Raw genomic sequence first — 15,035 nt, 5'->3', positions numbered from 1 at the left:
CAGGCTCTGAACTCCGGCACTAGAGATCTCATACCCAATATCCCCAAATAGATTACCCCAAACCCATCTCAAATCCTCATCTTCTCAACAACATCACCCGTGCTGGTCCTGTCCAAGCACGCCAGGAGGCCAGGCTGAGTGCCAGCGGTGTGCCAACACAGATGTGGTAGCTAAATCCTGAACGCAAACAGAAAAGCCAATACAAAACTCAATGGCTACAGCATTAAAATAAAGGAATGCAAACAACGCTTCAAATGGGGCACAAACTTTTTTTTTTCCCACCCCCCACACTTCATTTCCTTTCTTAAATGAAAAGCTTTGAGTGCTGATAAATAACCACCAGCCTGTGCTGATACCATTCGTCCTGGGTAAGGTATTGGACTTTGTACCAATTGGCTTCTTGCTCAAAACACCAATGTTTTGTAACAGCAGCAAGCATGATTCAATGAATGAAGAACTTGCAAACAAACCTTGAAAACTACTTGGAGAGACAGCAAAGTATGACAACGTGGGGGTATTTTTAGTAGGCATGTCTGCAACTTTGTGTTAATACCTATTTTTACCAGGAACCTGGAAAGAAGCATGAAATTCAGTGGGGGTGGTGAAGCTTATGGATGCCACAAAAAGTAGGAAATGACAAAGCGCTCTTCAGAGAGGAGAGTGAGACTGAATTACCTCTACTACTTGTGCCCAGGGTACAAAAGCAGTTGTACATCCAGAAGCCAAGTCACTCTTCCAGAAAGGTGGGCATCTCAGAGGACACAAACTCAGAAGAGGACCCAGCAGGTGAGCAACACAAACCCAACGGTCACACTCCAAATCGGAAAGGCTGCAGCAATTTTTAGGTGCAAGGAGAGATGAGCAAGAAGTATTTCCAGAAACACAAGGCCACCTCTGTGTATCGCTGCTGGGCTGAGGCTGGGCAGCAGGTCCAGGGACAGTGGCCCTCCAGGGATGCTCAATAAGCCCAGCTCGGCTCCCTCAGGGCAGCAGTGCCAGACAGGCCCCTCAAAGGCACCGAGTCCACCTCTCTCTCTCCCCTTGCACCATCAGAAATCCAGGCTTACAGACAAGTTTTGGGAGGGTCTGATCTGCCTTGGGCCAAGCTTCCCCCAGCCAAGGCCACTGACCCCCGGCACCCAACCTAACACCCCAGGCCAAAAGCAACCACACCAGGGTGATTTAGTCTCTCTTATTTTAAAGCTCTGAAATAACACACACTGCACTTTTCCAAGCACTCGAGTAGAAATAGAAGGAATGCTGAAGTGGTTTTGGTAACACACTTTTTAGTTTATTGACCTATACAAAATAATAGGTCTAAAAAATTCAGAAGTAGTAAAAGAATAAGCAAAAAGAGCTTTCGCATTTCTAGAAGGCTATACAAATATGCAAAAACAAGGAAATAAGTTATTTTTTATTTTGGTTTTGTTTGTTTAATTCCAAATCGCGACCCTAATAATACAAACGACTAAGTACCAGCTTAACAAGTGTGTCCTTCTGTATATATTACATGCTCTCGAATATTGGTAAAAAATGTCAAAAAAGTTTCAGAAACTTCTCTATTCACAATATGAACAAGGAGTAACTAATCCTTTGTATAAAAGAAAAAAAAAGAGCACCATTTATGGAATCCTGAAGCACAGTACAGCTGAGAAACAAGAGAGATTTTACTGTACGCAAACGAGTCATCGGAAATCACACAAGATAACCCATGCCATTGTGTTCCTACAGATGGATGACGTGAGGTAGGTTTATCCCTTAGATCAAGACTGCAGTCGCTTTTTTTTTTTTTTTTTTCCTACACAAATGGTTTTGGGAAAATGCTGTTCTGTCACTTAGTGACTTCGCAATGCACCTGGCAGTTCAGATGGACTTGCGGTACAATCCTAATGCCCCTCATTTTAAGGCACCCGCTTGGCTGTTTTTGTTTGCATCCACCTGAAAATACTGGCCGTTACACTCGAGTTGTTTGCTGTGTGATCACTGGAGCTCCCCACTGCGGACCCTCGGTTGACTATGGCAGAGCAAAATGGAATCGTCACCCGATGAATGGGGGTCACCGTGCAGCCACCGTGAACATTTGCCTGCTCCTCCACACAATGAAGTTGTACCACGGAAAGGTCATTAAATGGGAGGTTATTAATTACACTTTATCATGGAAAAGAGAGTTCAAAGTTTACTGCTTCTGTTTCCAAACTCCACAACCACCTTTTAGCTTTACACAACATGTGTCAGCAAATTCTTTTCTTTCCAGAACAAACTTGTGGTGCTAACAAACACTCTTAACAACACCCCAAAAAAAGGATAAACTCATTCAAACCTCCATAATAAAAAAAATAATAATCCAGCCTTCCTTCAAGTAATGTTCCAATACTGATTAAGTCATCCTTTGCCTCACTCACACACACAGTATCTATCCTTCATAAGCTTACGAAAGTCCTTCCAGGTCATCATAAGCCATGGCAGAATAAATTTTCATTTCTTCTTTCAGACATCAGAATTGTGCTCCTAGAATTCCTGGTTTTTCCGTAAGAGTCTCCTTTTTGCCTTTTTTTTTTTTTTTCCTCTGAGGTTTGCCTTCAATACCTTCCAATCTTCCCAAAAAGTGCTTGCTAAATATAAATACTTCAACCAAGTGCTGCATCTAGTCATCGATTCGACTGTGGCTTGCTCTTCCTCGTGGAGGCTATCTGGATTCAGAAAGAAATGCCGGTCATGGTAAGACTTTGTCATTTTTTGCTACAGTCCCTCTTCATGCTGAATTTCATCTTTCCCAGCAAAACAGCCTGCTTCCTCTTCTTGTTTGGTTTGGAAGTTCCACCCGAGACCTGCCTGGGACTCACAGCACTTTGTGCAAGGCACACAAGGGTACGAATGGGGGGCTGCAGGCAGTCTACACGAGCGTCCCGGGCTTTGAATCCTCGTGCCAGAATAACCTCTGCTCGTTGTTGTGCAAGTCGTCTTCCAGCCGGCTGTCCTCATTGCCACCCAGTTGGCTTGGCTCCGCGTACACTCTGTAAGAGAGACAGGGCATCAGGGCTCCGCGGGAGCAGAGGGTCTTCCCCAGGCCCCCAAGTGCTCCACCAACTCACACAGCTCCCTCGGGCTTGCAGCAACACTGGCTACTGTGAGTTCACCCCAGCGCGATCTGGATGCAAACACAAACCCACTTTTTGTGCTGTAATTAGTAAAATTGTGCGCAACGGGAACTCAGCTGCTATAAATTGTCAAAGACTGTAGGGCGCATTGATTGCTCGTTTGCCATAATCACATTAAAATAGAAAATAAAAGAGATGAATGATCAGACAAGCGATCCAGAATATGGAAAATTAATAGCTAATAAACCTAATTTAGATAAAGCTGCCAAAATAAGCAGAGTTTCAGAGCTCGATTATAGGAAATTAAGAAATTAGTAGAAACTGTATTTTTAAATGCTGTTACTGTAGAGCTTTTAAATCACTGCAATAGAAAAGCCCATGCCGTTAAGCTTAGAAACAAGGATCTAGCAGAAGCTTGTATATATTTTCTTACACTTCCATTTATTTTAAAACAAACAAAATAAAAAATTCAGTAATTTCACACGTCAGCCTGGCAGCAAGTGCAAACTGCAACCCACAAAGCAGGAGGCACACATGTGGGGTACTTACTACGGCTGGCTACATTAGCATAAACGTACTGAAACGTGACAGCATTTGTGGGGCAGAGCCATTCCCCTGGGCAGGAGGTCACTGTCCTCACTGCTAACAGCCAGCCAGTGATAGCAGGGGGAAGAAACCTAAAACATCAAGTAGAAGTAGCGAGAGACTTGCAGGAATTTCTGCAAGGCCAGTGTGGACCCTGGGCTCCCTGCAGCCTTCGGGAGAGCCCCCATGAGCAGGGTGGCTCTGCAAGCAGCTGCACAATCTGCCTGGTGCTCGGGTTAAGCTCCCAAGCGAGATGCGCTGGTAATGTCATATCACCTTTAAACACCAGCGCTCAGACACGAGGTTGAAAAGAGGTGCTTCTTTTCCTTGCTTTTTTCCTAAAGTTTATCAGCACAGGCACTACAGCTTCAGAACCACAACAGGACTGTGTCCTGCTGGACTGCTGATGGGGCACAGGAGAGACCTCCTGCCACCGGGGGTGAGAGGGACTGGGTTTAGCAGGTGCTCTGTTCACAGCGCTGCTCCAAGCATTGCAGCTGCCAGGGATGCAAGATCTTCGATGGTCCAGCACCAGCCAGAGGAAACTGCTGTGCAACCAATGAGTTCATTCATTCATTTGACTGTTTCCCCCTTCCTTGAATATCAGCAGTACAGTTAGTGGTGGTACAACTGATCTACTCCACACAAAGACAACTCGCTCCCACAAAGTCAATCTTATAATTACTCTTCATCCTGGCCCTTTAGAATCAAGCTGATTTTCTCAGAAGTTTCAACAGCCTGTGGAACGCAGACAGAAGGGCAGGAAATCTCCATTATACTCTACTTACCTGCTCTGCAAAGGAAGGTTGCCATAAACATTCGCGTAACAGCTGGCATAAGAGGAATGGGACAGCGTATCATAGTCTGAAAGTCCCAGTGCAAGTGGGTTTCGCCAGTTCCCAGCAGTGTTTGCAGAAGATGCTGGAATTAAAAAAATAATAAATTACAGCACATTAGATCTTTCTCCAGCAAAATCAGCTGAGACAAGTGAGGCAATTCTCATGAGCAGCATCTATGCAGACAATGCAAACACAAAACATGATTTGCAAGCCCTGTAAGGGAGGAAAGCACTGTGCAAGTAGTATTTTGGAGCTAGGGAATCTCTTCAAAAAAACTTCACGACCCACTCAGTGATGCTCATTGTACGGTATTTTGGAAGCCATCATGGCAACTGCATTTAGATGGCATGAAGTTTTGCACATAGCTTTAGTTGGTAAATACACTTGTTTAAAACCTGTACAGCTCTTTATGCTCCTTCGGACTACTGCACTTGCAAAGAGCAAAAGGTGGTTTTACCCACAGAAGAAGCGAGTCTTCCCAAGCATGGAACACTGAGCTCCTGTTTGGTTCCTCATCTACCTTTCAGGACAGAGCTCTACCCTTGCTTTGACTCTGCTGACTTCATCAAGGCAGCAGAGAGGGGCAGAATTTGATGTGTAGCAGGGGCTTAGAAATAGCACTCAGCAGAGAAGAAACAGGACATTACCCGAAGAGAAAGATGACACCCGACTGCTAGGAGAGCACGGCACCTGCAGACCAGCAAAGCCCAAACTCCTTTGAGATCCTCTGTCAGACTCAAAGCCTGCCTGCAGGCTGTGACCCTGTTCCTTTTGACTGGAGGCACGTTGGTACCAGCCACGGAGATGCTCTGCTACTAAGGCCTTGTGAATGTTTTTGGTTATGTGCTCCGTTTTAGCAACTTGCTTCCGTGGAAGCCTTAGGGTTGCATATGGGTTGTGCGGTACTCTGTCCACCTCATCCTCATGGTAAGACCTGAATTCCCTGTAACGGTCATATCCGTAATGTGCTGATGAGCGGTAGGAAGGATTGACGCTGTACTGTCCCTCTGTATCACTCTCATAAACATATCCTCCATTGTAATAAATGTCAGATTCGGTGTATGGGGAATATCCAGAAATATAGTAACTAGAGGAAGGCTGTTCCTGACTTTTGTGGTAGACACCATTGCGGACATCCTTCTGGGCAAGATTTGGCATACTTCCTGAATTTGCAGCAGAAATGTTTTGTTTCTTTGACCGTCTTCGACCCCTGGTCCTGTTGTCGAGCGTCTGAGTAGTATAATACGGATTGGGAGTAGGTGTCACGCAGTAATACTCTGCACTTGACTGGCTAGTGTAGGATGATCCATCATCGAGGATCTCTGTGCTGCTGCTTCGCTGGGACTTTGAGAGGGTGAAGGCTGCCTTTTCAGCAGGAGCCTCGGACAGCAGGTGGGTTTGGGATTCGAGACTTCCACTGCGCTGCCGGCAATGGTGCGGGGAAACATCTGGCCTGAAACAACACAGATGTCAGCTGGTTAAAGGCAGTCACACGCAAATGTACACACAGAACTGGAGGGAGCACGCACAGGCAAGTCAGGCATGCCACAAACCCAGTCTTACGGTTCCACACAGAATATCTGCATCACAAGAAATTCAGCTTGGCTGAATTTTAGATTTGCTCCATCAGTAGGAGATCTCTCATAAAAATCAATCATGCTGAGTAAGGTTAATCTGTGACAGGCATACATACAGCAAAGCTCACAAACTCACATTCTGTAATGACTTACAGGAAGGTGTTCTCAGTTTTTACATAGGTAAAGTGTGTGCAAATAACCGAGCTGGGAGCAGAACACGGGAAGATGGGTTTCCCGTGGCTCTGTCTCTCCAGGCTGCATCACCCCAGCCAAATAAACCATGAGCTCTTCATAACATTATCAGACTTATAGCATCTCCCCTTCCCCAGCACGGATTCTCAGGTGACTAATAATACAGGTGAGCTCACATTGCAGCTCTCTTCCCATAGTAAGGGCACTAACTGGGTGCTCTCTCCTCTATCTGGATGCTTTTTCAGGAAGCTTACAGGAACATAATCCACAGCAGACAACTGTCAGCTTGTGAACAAGTTTTTGTGGGGAGATCACTAGCTGACACACAGTACAATTTCATAAGCCTCACTTTGTTAGAAAACGAGGCCACAAAGGAATTGTAAAAAATTCTGGCTATCTTATGAGTATTTTACAGAAACCTTTTGAACACTCATTATTTGTTAAAAGTCCCTATGGGGCCTATCTGGAAATGACCTTTCTTCTCCTATAGTCTTTAATGATCAGATAAGCAATATTTGTGTGCCAGGTTCCATCTCACTCCTGATTTTGTGGACACCCATTTGTGCATGCTGCTGTTTGCCCAGACAGGGTTTGTGCTCACATGAACATCCTCGCTCGTGTGTCACAAAGCTGGTGCAGGACCGTGCCAGCAGATGGTGGCTGATACTAACCTTGTGCCTCCAATACCCAGCAATGACATTTTAAGAACCTGACCCTGCTGTGGGGAAAGCTGTATGGCCAAGGACCCTTTGCCCTCTTAACACCATTTGCTTTTATTCTGCTGCTGCCTAACACAAAGCTCCCTTACTTACTGTAAGTGGCTGCTACTGTAAGCATTGCGTGTGAGCACGGGGGTTGTAGGCATGCTTCTCCCCCCATGGGGCTGGGGTGGCCGGTCCAGGGTTCGGTAAGGACTGCTGTGAGTCGAAAGCAGGTCCCTGTAACGAAGGAGACAATCTCAGTTAGGTTAAACCCCATGCAAGTCACAGCATGTGGAATAGATGGACCATAAGCCTTGAAGACATAAAACGAAGGGCACAGACCCCAGGTAAGGGCATAACTGCATGTGCTTCCCCCTATAACTACAGAACTGTTAAACTGGAAGAAAAATCCAACCCTTTCTTGTGGTTCAGGAGAGGTCTTCACAGGATGCCCAGGACAGAAGTACGGAGCAGAAGAGACAGAGCAGATAACAGAGAAGCAAAGGAATCAGGTTTTAAATTAGAGCACATCACAGCTAAATGGTTACGTAAAGCTGTAATTCAGCTTCTGAACTTCGTGCAGAGAAGCATTCTGCTTATCTTGAGCGACAGGCAAGAAAAACACAAAGACATGACATTGCCCAAAACTTTAACACATTTTTAAAGCATGCCTTCGACAGCCTGCTCATGCAAGGCACAGTCCAAGAAGTATCAAGATCAGTGGGAAACCTTACACTGAGAACAACTAGCACCAGATGAGACCCATACAACGTGATCACACAACCATCAGCAGAGCTACTGCTGCCCACGCGCTCCACAGAACTGTTGTTTTAGCTCAGAAGTGCTTAATTTCCACAGATACATCCAGGAACCTCAGTCAGTCACTGCAGCTGGCACTATTGATGATAGCTGGCTGAATCCCAGTAACTCCGCTCTTACACAGGGAATTGCTCATCAGGACTTAATGCGAATTCTGTATGCTTTGACAGCATACCTGCTGAAATACTGATACCATCGGGAGGAATGGGTATGGTTTGGTGTTACCTGAAGCCACTAAGCACAGTCATCAGGAAAACTACAAGTTGTTTAACTAATACTGAAGACAAACCACAGAAAGAAACAAAGGATGACAGTATTGGTGGGCACGAGCAATTCCTTAAATGCAGCCCTTGCTATTCAATTTCTCACCCGTCTCAAATCTCTTCACAAAGACTACACCACCTGACAATTTCCGAGACTGTGACAACTATTTATACACGCTTACAGACACTTTGGTTACTAAGTGGGAAATGTAGCTCCCATCACCGAACCTTGTAACGGCAGAGGAGTGGAGGCACCAGGCTCCACCGGAGTGCCCGTAGTCACAGGCACCATGGCAGGGGCAAGATGGAGCTCCTGCCAGCAAGGCAGTGAGCACGGCGGCAGCAAGACATGCCCTACCTGGAGTGTCTGGTTTCCAAGAGCTGCTCGTTGATGGACGACTTTCTGAGATGAATTCTCTCCACCCCGAGGGACTTTGGCGGAGGGAGCCTTGGAGAAAGCTGCGCAGAGCTGGGTCTCTGTGCTGCCACAGGAAGCGATTCACTGACTGTCGGAAAGAAATCGGTCTTTCGTTAGCAAAATCCTTGATATTTTTGGTCTGTATGCAAATCTGTGGCCCCTACATCAAAAAAACTTTGCACTACAGAGACCACAAGAGAAGCTGTGAATGTAGAAAGGCTCTCCTGCCTGCACCCAGCTCTCCTCCAGGCTGACAGGACACTGCAGAGGCTCCTCCAGATCTCAGCAGCCCTGGCTCCCATGGAGATTACACCCAGCTTGGGGCTGTGCCAGATCACAGAGTGGAACTTCCTTGGGAAAACACCTGTTTGCACACAATCCTTCCCAGAGCCCAGCAGGCAAGCTCAGCCTCTGCAAAGGCCAGTTCCTCTCCTTCACCTTCCAGCTCTTTACTTGAAAATGACGTTTTAAGAATTAGTTTTGAAACACAACCTAAAAGGGACTGACTTCAAAAGCGACCGAATGAGCAAAGACAACGGAGAGACACATTTGGCTGAAGGCAATTGGGAAGGCGCTGGTTTGATCCTTGTTCTCATTTTGCTCAGGGCACAACCCAGGTCCCATCAGAGCCAACAGGAAACTCCAACACACACATATAAATGCAGGACGAGCATCACAGAGAACGCGCTCACTAGCCAAAGCCCTGGCTCTACTTCTACTTGTAGAAGCAGGAATCAGGTGTAACTCCATTTTAAAGCAACAGATGGGTTATATCAGTCTAAAACTGGGACAAAGTGGGATGGGAATCAGGCCCTAAGTGAAAAGTGAGCAATAACTTAGATAATGTTTGTCCCCAAATAATGATTACCCGGTTTAAGGGAGAGGCAAACCAAGTCCTTTCCACCTTGTGGAACAGGGTGTGAATGTGTGTGTCTGTGGGCGTGTGTGTAAAATGAGTAAGCTGAACAAACACCGTACCCATGTGAGATGCAAGCTTACTAGGTAACAGACAAACGTAAACAGATCGTTAATATCTGTGACTATTCTGCTTTTTTGTAAGTTTTATAGTAGCTATGAGGACAGAAGGGCGGGGCAAATCCTCCCAGCTCATTAAGTCCTCCAGCTGCTCATCCATCTCTGGCCACTTCCAAGGGATGAAGGATTTGACATCCACAGTGCCCTCAGCCTGCAGGCTGGTCACCTTAAAACCAACAAACCAATCACCTTCTCTAAAGGCAACTGGGTTCAGCTTTCAGGGCAGAAACTTTGAATAACAACTAACCCATGATGAGGAAAGACATTCCTCATTAAGCTCTTTTTTCCTCTGCTGTAAAGTAATTTGTCATCGAAAGCCACCAAGACAGTATGCTAAGGGACATGGCAAGCCAAAGGAATGTCTCTGAACGGGCACACTTCATAGGAAGAAAAGGATAAGCAACATACCATCATCGTAGGTGGTTGTATCGGACAGGGAGCTGCTCTCAGATGGAATTATGTCATCTGTGGATGAAGACAGGCACTTTAAGCATAGGAGACCCAACATCCATTTCCAACTATCACATATGGTTTATTTTCTACAGCTTCAGAGCCAGATGCTACTTGTACCGCTGCAATCCGTATACTTTAGCCCTCCACAGCCTGAAGACAGCCGTGCTTTGGAATACAGCATGACTTGTTATGTTCACTGCAATTCCGCAAGCTACCTGGGTAATTATCAAAGGAGATTTTGTTCAGCTGCTGCTGGAATCAGGCCAAGATTTACCAAAGTGTTTTCCCCTCAACTTCCAACAGATCTCACAGGGTGTTTTGGTGTTTCAATAGGAGTCAGGAGCCTACAGACATGTAGATCTTGGCTGCTAGCATCTAATCTCCTCCAGGTATGCCTGAAATCCTACCACGTAGGTACAAAATGCCTTTTGAAATTTGGCATTCACTTTTGAATGTTTCATCAGCATACAAATTCTGTTTCAGTTACATTAATGTCAATCCAGAATAATTCCACTGATTTCAATCAAGGTATTGCAAATTCCGACAGCACAGGGAGCAGTAACTGTTTTAAGGATGTTCAAATTGTTTCTGTTTCCTTTGTATTCTGTTATTTATTCTAAGTGCTTTACTGCACCTACCTGGATACTACTCAATACTAGCACTTGCTCAGAAACATCTTGTCCTTGCTAAGGTTTAGAACCGATCAGCAGTAGCAAAGAAATTAGGCTGGTGATAAAAAGCAGCAATAGAGACAATTAACCCAGAGAAAAATCTGTTCCTATGCTGTTTTGGGCAAGACAGTGCTGGTGGATAAAAGGTCTGTGTGAACCTCCATGCACAAGGGAAAGGAAGCAACAACAGTCCACAGTGGCAGCCACTTTGTGTGTGACACCTGCTTCTTCCATCAGTCATCATGAACACATGCACCCTATGTTGCTCCCTTGCTGTTGCGCTTTGCTGGGAGAAAAGGTCTGGTTACAAGAATTGAGTTCTCTTCAAGAGCAGCCAAACATCAGGGCTGGCCCCTGCCCTGAAGGGACTTGTCAGACCACCGAGGATGCGCTACAGCTCCGCCTGCAACCGGACACTGGGAAAAAGCTGCGGGGGCGGGGATTATTCACATGAATTTGACCATATGGTGGTGAAACAAGGAACTGGGCCCAGTGCAAGGAGGCAAAAAAAAAATTACCTGGGGGGAAGAAAAGGAAAAGAGGGGAAAAAAAAGCCAGCCAAAAGCTGCACTGCTGAATGCCTGTGGGGTCTGCAAATGCTGACAACATATGGGCGAGCTCTGAATTTAAATCCCCAGTCTGTGAAAATCCCTGCAAAAGGGAACAAAACTCTGGGCTAGAGAGGAAGCAAAGGAAAGGGTGAGCAGAACACAGGGACCAGGAGACAGTCCAGTATGTCCTTCATCTCCCATCCCTTAGGGGCTGGGATGAAAATAGCTACAGTTTGATTCAATAAATCAATGTTGCTATTTAACATGTTATTTCCAACGAGTCATTCCCCAAATTCACAGGACACAAACGACTCATCACTGCTTAGCCTTCTGAAACCGTGTACCCTTAGCCAGAGAGTACCGTCAGTGATGGTGAAAAGCTTACACATAAAATCAGTTATTGAAGCAGATGACAGTTCTGCTTCAGGTAAACAAATACATGCTACAGTGCAAGCGTCAGGATCTGGAAGGGAATGCAGTTAACTTACTGCTGGCTAAGCACTCGCTGTCTTGCAGTCCCTACCTGCAGGGAAACCCTCCAAGACACAGAGTCTAGTTCCTTCTGGCTACATCCACCTTCTCAGGCAGCAAACAAGGATGCCGTGTACCAAATGTTGCAAAATGATGGGCTAAACGTTTAAGGACCGACTCCTAAGTTGCTTGTTTGCACAACAGGACAAAAACCTGCCTGCAACAACAAACAGTGACTGTGCACGGATGCTGCCCCATGGGGCTCTCGCTGCTCACTAGCCTTCAGCAGCTCCCTGGTTATTCCTACACACCACGTGTCCCAGGTAATACAGGGCCTCCCATGATTAGTATCCAGATTGGTGAGCAAGAGACTGGAAAAACAGATGTTTTCCTCATCTCTGTCAATCAGGAACTAGCTGGGCCACATTATATAGCAATCATCAACCTTTTAGAGTAAGCACTTTGTGATGATGGATAGCCCAGCGCTGCCACGGTTGGTGCTGGGTAAGGAGCCAAATCAAGCTCTCAACAGGAATGGGACATGGCAAAGCTTTCCCCAACAGAAACCTGGCAGTGCAAGGGAGAAAGGTCTCCTTCAGGGAAAACATAACGTTGGCAAAATCTCTCATCTCAAGGGTCAGTAAGAGTATATCAATATTAACAACAGAAAAATTTTGCATTTTCTTTCCCACCTTGTAATTCCCAGGAAAAAACCCCACTAACCTCACAAAACAATATTTTCTCTGGGACAAAGAGGGAAAAAAAGAAATCAGCTAAACATTAACAATTATCCATAGATATTTTCCATGGAGGGGAGAGGTAAAACATGTCCTGAAACTGTTAACCACTGTAGAAACTAGAGGAGCCTGCAATACCTATGAGCTTTTACTACTCCCAAATGCCTTCAGTTGGCTCGGATATTAGCAAGTTTCCATGCTTTATCCTAAGAAGAAGCAAGGATCTCACCTCCCTTAGCAAAAATCGCACTTTCAGAATGGAGGGGGCCAAGGGTATCTGCTTTCACTGTGCTCATTGGCGGCAAATGGATTTAGTTAAAAATTTATTTGCATCCATAAACTCTTGAACTTCACTTATGTCTTCCTGGAGATCAGTAGGTTTTAATCAGGTAACAAAGTCTTTGATCCTGTAGAAGAACTGCCAGGCTCTATTTTTGCTGGAGCAGAAGCACTGCAGAAGGGAGAGAGATCTCACACGTGGCAGGTTAGACAGACAACTGCACGCCATGCACTGTGAATTCACACCAGTTGTGGCTGAGATGCTCCTGCCAGCACCTTCAGTCTGTGCCTGGTGCTGGAACCTGCCTGCACTTGTTCCTAAAACTGCAGCCTGTTCTGCCCTGAGCCTATAAGCACTGCATCTAGCGTATCAGATGCAGCAATTTCACCTCATTTTTCTTAGTTAGCTACCTTGGAGAAGATAAAAACCATATAGAAAAGATGTAAACAAAACTCGTAAGTGATCCAAATAACTTTTTTGTGCCCTGTTTTCATCTGAACACAGGGAATTCTCTCGCTTACCTGGTAGAGTAAGACTTGATTTCTGGGTTGGTTTTTTGCCACACTTGATTCTATATTCATTTATGGAATTTTCTATCTCTTGCAGCTTTTTCACAGCATCAGCATACTCCTGCTTTCTTTTCTTCTTCACGTTTTTGCAGAGGTCAGGCTCACTAGCAAGTTTCTTTGCAGCTTCCACCAGCTTTTGCTGTATGATAAAATTGCTCTCCAAGTCCTGCAAAGCAGGATCCTGCAAATTTGTGAGATCAGTTATTTGCTTGTACTCTGGGTAGAAATTATCAATGAAGGTTATTGAACAGAAGATCAATTTTTGTGCTAAGGAAGTGAAATCTTGGGCGCAAAACAGAGAAATACCAAAGTTTATACACAAGAATGCTAGTATATGAAACTCTTAGATCTTACTTCTCAGACTAGTGTAAGATTATGAGATCTCTTGAGAAAGGTCCAAAGTTCTCCAGCCTGGGTGACAAAACAGACACCTAAACTCAGGTTTAGATCACTAAACCTCCTGCCCCGAGTCCAAGCATGAAAATGTCTGTTCAAAATCTCTCTCTACTTTGGCGAAAATAAAAATGGGAATTAACATCGCCATACCTACATAACAGGGAGTTGGAGGCTTTAATGAAATGTTTGTAAACAGCTTTGAGAAGCTCAGACGAAAGGCACTGCAGAAGTGCTAAGCAACACATTACTAAATCCAGTCAGCAGAATTTTGTTTTAATAGCATTTGAGCAGTCCACATAAAATCAGTTTGCTGCAGACATGGATTACACCAGTCCTGTGAGCCAAGGCGGTGAGTTTTTGGTGAACGACAGATGCAAAGTGCCCAACGCCTACTTACTAGTTGGATGATAAAGCTTGTTAACAAACCTCACAAGGACTGAGGGGAATGATACATGTCTAGAAACTTGATATTGAATTATCGTATCTCCTGAGTCAGTCTCTGCCAGCAAAGTTCGTATTAGCTTCTTGAGCAATAGAGAGAGCTTTTATTTAGGTGGAACTTGCATTCAGCAAGAGATAAATCTCTGTCACCTGTCACACAGCTATGCTCATGGAGAGATGATTTTGCAAGAGGGACAGCGCACACCTCTGCCATGTTGGGAGTTTGAACACAATCTGAACGTGACACAAATCAACGCTCGAGAAAAGCTTATAGCCATGGGTTGCCAAATGGTGTTATGCACCCACTCTTCTCTAATTAGCAGCAAAATGCCCATTAGAATTCAAGCAGCATGCCCAAATCAGGGGTTCAGGTTAGGAAATTTTAAGGTCTTGAAACACCCAATTTCCTGGTCGTTTCGAAGGCAGCATGGCTGAAAGGGGGCAGTGCCCTCCTAAATGCCCCAGCCTATGCAAGTGGCTGTCCCAGCTGCCTCCTCTTAAACAATCAGGGAAGAACTGGATTATTTACAAGTGGCTTTGGCCACCGGTCTGGCCACCCCACCTCTGCTGTGAAAACAAACTGCAGCACTCACCTCTTCGCTGGGGAGCAGGTTGTCATCCAGCTTGAACGCTGTGCCAACACGTCTCCTGACCTGGGGAGGATCCTCCCCGGCGCTCAGAGGGTACTCCTTGGGCATCTTACCCGTCAGCTCCTGGGGAACAGAAGGGGCTCCACGTGAAGGTCCCAGAGGGACAGAAGGGCTCTCACCCACCCCGACCCCAGCACAAGGTGCAGTTCTCACCGCCTCCCGCAGGCAGATTTTCTTCAGCTCCTCAACTTTCTGCAGCAGTTTTTCCTGAAGGAGTTTCTCTTTCTTCTTTAGTTCCATAATTTTCTCCTTCTTCTGTTCTTCACTGACCTCTGAATCCTGAGAGCCT

General features: G+C 45.6%; 1 protein-coding gene across 5 annotated transcripts in view; it reads right to left on the bottom strand.

The window, feature by feature from the left end:
- Nucleotides 1–1,258: 1,258 nt before the first annotated feature.
- FRMD4B (FERM domain containing 4B) overlaps nt 1,259–15,035 on the bottom strand; it is a 138,471-nt gene continuing 124,694 nt past the window's right edge. For all 5 annotated transcript variants that reach the window (XM_056336309.1, XM_056336306.1, XM_056336308.1 and 2 more), the window contains 9 exons: nt 14,900–15,033; nt 14,690–14,809; nt 13,212–13,440; nt 9,936–9,992; nt 8,433–8,580; nt 7,104–7,229; nt 5,170–5,975; nt 4,472–4,604; nt 1,259–3,014 (listed from right to left, as the gene is read on the bottom strand). In XM_056336309.1, coding sequence (XP_056192284.1) covers nt 2,894–3,014; nt 4,472–4,604; nt 5,170–5,975; nt 7,104–7,229; nt 8,433–8,580; nt 9,936–9,992; nt 13,212–13,440; nt 14,690–14,809; nt 14,900–15,033 — 1,874 coding nt within the window. In that variant the 3' untranslated portion in view covers nt 1,259–2,893. The remainder of the gene's footprint in view (nt 3,015–4,471; nt 4,605–5,169; nt 5,976–7,103; nt 7,230–8,432; nt 8,581–9,935; nt 9,993–13,211; nt 13,441–14,689; nt 14,810–14,899; nt 15,034–15,035) is intronic.

Source organism: Falco biarmicus, chromosome 4 (genome assembly GCF_023638135.1).
Source record: "Falco biarmicus isolate bFalBia1 chromosome 4, bFalBia1.pri, whole genome shotgun sequence".
Classification (NCBI taxonomy): domain Eukaryota; kingdom Metazoa; phylum Chordata; class Aves; order Falconiformes; family Falconidae; genus Falco; species Falco biarmicus.
The sequence above is the reverse complement of the archived record's forward strand: the minus strand, read 5'-3'. Positions and strand labels throughout refer to the sequence as shown.